Source organism: Echinops telfairi, unplaced genomic scaffold (assembly GCF_000313985.2).
Source record: "Echinops telfairi isolate 266 unplaced genomic scaffold, ASM31398v2 ScPeMD7_3533;HRSCAF=4204_0, whole genome shotgun sequence".
NCBI classification, from domain to species: Eukaryota; Metazoa; Chordata; class Mammalia; order Afrosoricida; family Tenrecidae; genus Echinops; species Echinops telfairi.
This window is the reverse complement of record NW_022107431.1, coordinates 7,838,514-7,846,065: the sequence shown is the minus strand read 5'-3', so window position 1 is coordinate 7,846,065 and position 7,552 is coordinate 7,838,514. Positions and strand designations below refer to the sequence as shown.

Sequence of the window (7,552 nt, the reverse complement as noted above, 5' to 3'; positions counted from 1 at the left end):
TTAGAGGGACTTTTCCGTGAACTTTTTGTAGAAGGCCCGTAGAAGGCCTCGTAGACATCAATTCAACAGTGGCGACAGGCACGGTCTGACAGCCTTGATTACAGTCTTCAAGTCCCCCCGTCATGCTCCCCAGCTTTTCTCTGAACTGTTCCTGAAGTTGCTTCTCGAACCTTGGCGTTGCTGGTGCCAATCTGATCCGGAACTGTTTATAAAAGGTTCTTTGTGGGAGGACAGCCGTCAAGGTAGACGTGTATAGGGGTTAAATGGCTGGGTTTGGGGAAGTCCATCCGGGACTTTCTTTTGAGGCACCTCTGGGTGGACTCCTATGGGTTTAATCAACAAATATCCCACCAATAACAGCCAATTATTATCATGGTGAGTGATCCTACACCACTGAGCAAGCAATTCTCTTTTGGGGTGGATGCTACACAGACGTGCACTAGGTCCTTGGAGGGGTTCACAAGACTACTTTGGGTTGCGTGTGTGTACAACACAAAAAGGAGATTCACCCAGATTTTAATCAACAGGGGGGTGGATCCATAAAAATCACACAATGGGTCCACCATGAAATAGTGGGGGGGCCTGGTGGGTGAGCCAGCAGCACTGTGAGCAGCAACTCCACTGAGACTGACTTCCAGAGTGGCCTCAGGCGTGTCCCCTGGTCTCAATGTTGAGGCTTTTAATCTCTTGTTTTCTATTAGATTGCCATGAGAGATTGCTGCTTGAGAAGGCTAGGCTGTGACTGACCCAAGGTCTGGCATTTTCAATCGCCTCATTGGGCAAGTGAAAGTTGGACATTGAAATAAGGAAGGCTGAGGAAGAAGCCATACAGTTGGAATTGTGGGGCAGCCGAAGGATTTTGGAAGTCCCATGGACTGCTAAAAGGACAAACCCATCTGCTCCTTAGAGGCCAGGTGCCGAGGCTTCATAGGACGGTCTTTGGCCAGGCTGTCAGGAGAGACCAGGCCCGGAGAAAGACATCACACTTGGGGAAGCAGAGGGCAGCAAGGAAGGGGAGGCCTCGACGAGATGGAGCCACTTGGTAGTTGTAACCATGGCCTCAAGCATAAGGACCATTGTGAGAGTCGCACGGGACCGGGCAGTGCGTCATTCTTTGCTGCGTAGGGTTGTTAGGAGGTGGAACTGTCTCAATGACACCTCACAGCATTTTGCATTGGGCTACCCACTGCCCACTCTTGTTGCTTAGCAACCTCTTGTCTAACGCCGGGCACCATCAGGGCTTCTTTCTCACGGCGATACTCTTCCGAAATCCCTCATTTAGCCTCTGGCCTCATTGCTAATCAATGATCATGTTTTTCATTTCCAAACCTCTCTCTCATCCTGCCCTGTCACCATGCCCAGCTCCCCTTGCCCTGGACTGCTCCGTCTCCCCCGATGCTCAGCGCTCCCCTTCCCACATTCTTTCCCACGCACCACGCCTGTGCAGTACAGCTGGGTGTCCAACTTTTCCAGCTTCGCTTCCCATCTCCAGCACACTACTGGCCTCAGCCCCATCAGCATGCTCCTCGCCAGCGCAGGGCTGCTGTAACCAAGTGCAAACTGGGTGGCTTCATCCGAATAGAATGTGATTGTCTCAGAGTTCAGGGTGTTAGCAGGGCTATGCTCTCTCTGCTGGCTCCAGGGGATGGTCCCTCTTCAATTTCCCAGCTTCAGAGAACTCCACATCCATCCAAGGCCTTGGCTTGCAGCTGCCACATAAATCTGTTCCATGGCCACCTTCCCTCTGGGTCTCTGGGACTCTTCTCCTCATTTCTAAGGACAGCAGTCAGATCAGATTAGGACCCACCCTACTCTCCTGTGACCTCGAGTTAACTGATAACATCTGCAAGGATCCTAACCTTCTCACTTACCCGCGATCTCATTACCCACCGCTGCATTTCACATTTATGCCTCCAGTGACTAGTTTGTGTTATTGATGGCATACACCTGGGGAGGGGGCTTAGCGAAGGGGCCCGTGATAGAGCATCACCGGCCTCGGCAGAAGTCTTCTTACCCAGAAGTCACAAGGAGCAAAAGGACAATGAGGACTGCTGTCTGAAAGAGCCTCAGGACATTGCCATGGTGGTGTCCACAGGTGGGAAGGGAGTCCAGCCAGCGCCGCTCTCTCCATCTCTACCTCCTCCCGCCCTCCCGGGCATGGGGGGTGGGGGCAGAGCAGTGCTTTCCAGGAGCCTTCCGGTCACACAGCACTGTGAGTGACGCTGGCCTTCTGGGGCTTGACGACGGGTTCCCATGACAAGGCCAGACGGGCTTATCGGATTAGTGCCATCTGCCACCGCACGTCACTCGTAGCAGAGGCCTGGGACACGGAGCCTTTGCCTTTTGGTGGAAGGCCAGAGAGGGGCCTGCTTGGCCTCGCGGGTCTGGATTAACAAGGGGTAGAGTGGGGAGGGGGAGCCCAGGGGCCAGGAGTCCCCAAGACAAAGGCCTCCCTTTCACCAGCACCTGTCCCAGAAGGAGTGGCAATCATGTGAACTCGGTGATTGAGGGAAAGCTTGAAGTGGAGATTGCTTTATACCCTGCGTTGGCCTGGGAGGCTGAGCATGAGGGGTTGTTGGTTTCTGCCACCTGGAAACCAGAGCAGCTGGAGGGGGCACAGACCAAATTGAGTCTCATTGCCTGTGTTTTCTTGCCTTGAAAATGGCTGCCAGAAAGGTCTACGTGCAAACATATACCCAAGATTAAGGTGACCAGATTTTAACGATGGTAAAGCGGGACACTATTGGTAAAACTCATGTCCTGGCGAAATAGCCACGTGGCAGCCGAAAACCGTATACCCTAGCTTGTCGTGCATTCTTTCCAAAAATCGGGGCTTTTTAAAAACGCAGCGGGAAGTGGGAAATTTTGTTAAAAATCGGGACCGTCCCACCAAAAGTGGGACGTCTGGTCACCTTACCCAAGACCCATGTGTGTCTGATGATGGAAAGTGACGTCAACACTGTTTTAGAAACAGCATGTTGGCCAAGTCACCTTCAAGTCTAGAATTTACCCCGGCTCATCAGGCACAGTACATCAGAGCCCTGGTTAATTGTGAATCTTAGGATTGGAGCAGCTTCATGAGGAATGGGAAGTTGCCACACGAGGGCAGGCGATGCGGCTCTCTCCTGGGGGCTGGGCCAGGATGGTGGTTTAACCACACAGATCTATTTGTGAGGCTGGTTTTAGAGAAAGAATGGAGATTCAATGTTTCGACTAAAACAAAAAAAATGTCCGCCTTGAGTTTAGGAGGTGCTCTCTAAACCAGCTACTATTTACCAGACTCAGGATTCTCCCTCTTCTACAGACCCAGCTACTGCTGGGCCTGCAGCTTCTACCCACTGCTGCCTCCACCAGCCGGGGCACAGACTGACCCAGAGTCAGTTGGATCCACTCCCAAATCTGTTTTCATCTCATTGAGCTTGCTCTTGTAATTACCTAACTTGGTTACAAGGATCCCTGGTGGTGCTGTCAGGAAAGAACTAGACTGCTCACTGAAAGGTTGGCAGTTCAAACCCACCAGCAGCTCTGTAGGAGGAAGATGAGATTTATGAGTCGAATGGACTTGAAGGTGATGGTTGGCTGGCTGGTTAGTTAGTTGACTTTTTATTTTAGTGCAAGATGTGAAGAAGAATGTTTTACACACAGGGGTTGGTTCACTTGGGTCAAAGTGAGGGCGAGTTTACATGATAGTAAAGAACAAGAAAGAGCTATCTGTGCCTCCGATAGAAGTGACCCATGGACTGTTTGCATTTTAAGGAAATCTCTTTGCTCCTCACTGTAGACATAAAGATGTATGTGTGGGTGTAAAGTTTTAAGTTTAAATCATATATATGTATGTGTATGTATAAACACACACACACATATATAATTTAAAGTAACCCCCTTCTCATAAGTACAGGGCTGGATAAGGGGCCTCTACTGTACTTGTTTTGAATAGGATGGGGAGAAATTTTTAACAGACTGAAAAATGAACATCCATGTTTTGATAATGTCAACTCAGCGCTTGCTTTTTCTTGACCTTTTCTGAAGATCTTTTGTGAAAAGGGCACATCTTGGTATTTATCAAATCTAACTACAGAGGACCGAGTAATTTCTCAACTTATAATTCTGATGATTTCACGTTAGTTTTCTTTAAAGCTTAATGCAAAAACATAAATGAATATATTTTAAAATTTCTCTGCAGATGATCCTAAAAGGTCTTTATAAAGTTCTTGAAATAAATTCTGGACAACTTGAAACTGTTCTGGGTGTTTTATTTCCTTAAGAAAACACATTCCCTACTTCCAACTTTATTGCTTTCAGATCATTTCTGTTCTGTTTCCCTGGCTCACAGTTCCCCTATGTGTTTGGGTTCCATGTGGGGAAAGGATTGAAAAAAAGGAAAAGAAATACAAAGGTGGAAAAAAAAAAACCAACCCAGCAAGCCAATGGTCATTGTCCTATGGAATCTGGGAATACTGGGAGCTGGAGGGACTTGGCAGGATTAAATCCCACAGATAGAGTTTTATCCAATAGTACAACATATTCCACTTGGTTATAAATCTAAGATGACAGGGTTCAGGGGAGGCAGGAGGGCTGTACGCGTTTGGTGGTGCGTGAAGAACGCTGACTCTGGCCTGGGTACCATCCAAGTGGGGCCGTCGCAGGGGTAACGGTCTCTCTTCTTAGCTTAATGGAATGTCTAGTTTCTTGACTTGCAGATAAATCATCTTTTCTTTACTTTTTCTTGGTCTGCAGTAATAAAACAAAAATGAGAAGGGGAGAAATAAATTATGAGGAGACAGGAAACCCAAATAAAGTGGGTGATAAATAATGGGACAATCAATGTGGACCAGCTCCATCCAGGCCCAATTTTGTCATGTGTTCCAAGGGGTGATTCGAAAGCAAGCAACCAACGAACTGGTCAACTAAATAAGTAAAAATTTAAAAATGGACAGAGTTAGACTAATATGGGTGGGCTAGCTCCTGATGGACCCTTCTTGAAGCAGGACTGGCCTAAAATATTTCCTACATAGGATCTCTCACCTTTCTGTAGATAGAGAAGGTGGGTAAAGTTTAAATCCAATCTTATGCCATTTAAAAACAGTGATTGTAACACACACACAAAGATCACCAATTCTGAAAATAGAATTGAGATTTCTTTTAACTCAAGCTCATTTACTTTTTAACATCTTGGCAGGTGAAAATTTTAATTCACAAGCTTATACAAATGACAAGTTTGGTGAATTTATTCTGTTTCTACAAATGCTGGCTTCTTGCTGAAGCTCTTGCAGAAACGCAGCTTTCCGCATTGGGTAGGTCCCCGTCGTGCCCTGCTGCCCAGATACAGTCCTGTTTAGGGTGACATCGAAGTCAGGTGTGGGGTGCTCTATGTCCCTGGAGCTCCTCAGTGCTTCCCTCCTTGGGAGGTGGTTTGTCCTGCTCAGAAACAGCAGGTAGCAGAAGATTCCTTAGATTCTCCACTGATACTGGAATCTTCTCAGACTCCAGCGCAGGGGCCCAATCAAGTTGACTGAGTCCCGTGGTCACTCCTCCAACAACAATGTGAACAAGAGCAACAATGTCATCGGGACCATCAACAACTGCAACATCAACATTGTCATCATCAACTAGAGCATCAACAAAGAAACCAACACCATTATCTTCATCTTCAAGAACTACAGCATCAACTATGCTCACAACCTCACCGACAGTGGCAGCAACAACATCAACCTTAACAGCAGCGATGCTTCATCAACAGCAGCATTAACAACATCAGTACCAACAACAGCCACCATGGGCTGGCAACTAAGAAAACAATCCAGGCGGTATGAGACACTCCATCTTCCTTTGCCCAACTGTGAACCCAGCCTCTGGGAGAGGCAGCCTACATGCAGGGCAGAGGCTATGCTGTTTGACCATCAGGATTAGGCTCTTGACCTTGTTACTTCCTGGCCCTATGACGTTGGGCTAATTCTTTGCTTTCGCTGAGCTCTGGTCTTTTCAGTTGTCAAATTCAGTTAATAACAAACCCTAGTTCATAGAGTTGTGAGAACTCAGTGGGATCATGCATCAGATGAGCTTGAAGAGAAGTAGTTGAAATCGCGTGTTTTACGGAACAGGAAGCAGGCTTACGTGGGAGAATAAGCTGTACTTCACTAAGTGAGTGAGATGGTATTTGTAACTAGGTCTGACTCCAGATGGACCTGGGGCCCTTAAAAACCAAATGATGTGGGCAGCAGAGAAGTAAGGTCCTAGTCTACTCCTGCCAGCTCTCCTACAGTGGCTGGGCCCCTGGACCTCTCTCTAGTCAGCTCTCCTGAATGAGGCAGCTGCCTGCCTGACTGTAGGGACCCACTGTGGCTGGCTGTGAGGCTCATGGGGACCACTACCTCCTCCAGGGTACCTCTATCATTCTGTGTAGGTGGGCCCCTCCCCAAGATCCCTCCCAGTTCTCAGCCTCTCATTCTGCAGTTCTCCAAGCTGCATACAGACCCAGCTTCTATCTTAGAAAGGTGGCTTGACTTGTGTCATGTGAAAAACTAAAAGCACACATCTTCCTATAAGCTTTTGTAGAGCACCAAAATAGAAAGACTATAAACCAACCCTAGGAAAATATCTTATACGACATCAGCATCTTTTGAAATCTCCTGATGACAATTGAAAAAAAAATCTTACCAGTGGCTGTACAGGTCCTATCTCTGAATTGCATTTCTATTGCTCACAGTAACTCCAAACATACTTTAAAACGTGATTGCCAGGAAAAAGTCTAGGTACACCGTTTCCTGTTTTATACGTCAGCTATGAAAACTTCTATGAATCATAATGATTATTGATGTGCCTTCTCATGTTTAATTGTATCTACGAAGGCAGGAATTGTTTTTTCTTGTTGACAGAGCAAACAATTGAGATTTAGAAAAGTTAGGAACACACAGATGGCTTGGAGGGATTCATTCCTTTATGTGGTTCCCGCCTTGTTCTTTAGAAAAAACGGCCTGATAGCTCCCTCCTCTAAGCCCTGGGGAATCATCCTGGCCTGAGTTTCTACCTGCGAAGTTTTGCTACTTTTATCTATATGGAGTGGCATTTCTTGGGGAAGCTGTAAACAACATCGGTTTGACAATTTTTTTTAACTTTCCTTTTTTTTTAATCGTTTTATTACGGGCTCATACAACTCTTATCGCAATCCATACATCCATCCATTGTATAAAGCACATTTGTACATTCATTGCCCTCATCATTTGCAAAACATTTGCTCTCCACGTAAGCCCCTGGCATCAGCTCTTCATTTCTTCCCCTCCCTCTCCGCTCCTCCCTCCCTCATGAGCCCTTGATAATTTATAAATTATTATTTTGTCATATCTTGCCCGTCCGATGTCTCCCTTCACCCACTTTTCTGTTGTCTGTCCCTCATGGAGGAGGTCATATGTAGATCCTTGTAATCGGTTTCCCCTTTCCAACCCACTCTCCCTCTACACTCCCAGTACCTCCACTCACATCACTGGTCCTGAAGGGATCATCTGCCCTGGATTCCCTGTGTTTCCAGTTCCTATCTGTACCAGTGTACATCCTC

At 47.0% G+C, this 7,552-nt stretch overlaps 1 protein-coding gene across 3 annotated transcripts in view; it reads right to left on the bottom strand.

Annotated features, from left to right (window-relative positions):
• Nucleotides 1–4,236: 4,236 nt before the first annotated feature.
• SLC22A2 (solute carrier family 22 member 2) overlaps nt 4,237–7,552 on the bottom strand; it is a 43,645-nt gene continuing 40,329 nt past the window's right edge. For all 3 annotated transcript variants that reach the window (XM_045294449.1, XM_004701918.2, XM_045294450.1), the window contains one exon: nt 4,237–4,731. In XM_045294449.1, the coding sequence (XP_045150384.1) occupies nt 4,665–4,731 (67 nt within the window). In that variant the 3' untranslated portion in view covers nt 4,237–4,664. The remainder of the gene's footprint in view (nt 4,732–7,552) is intronic.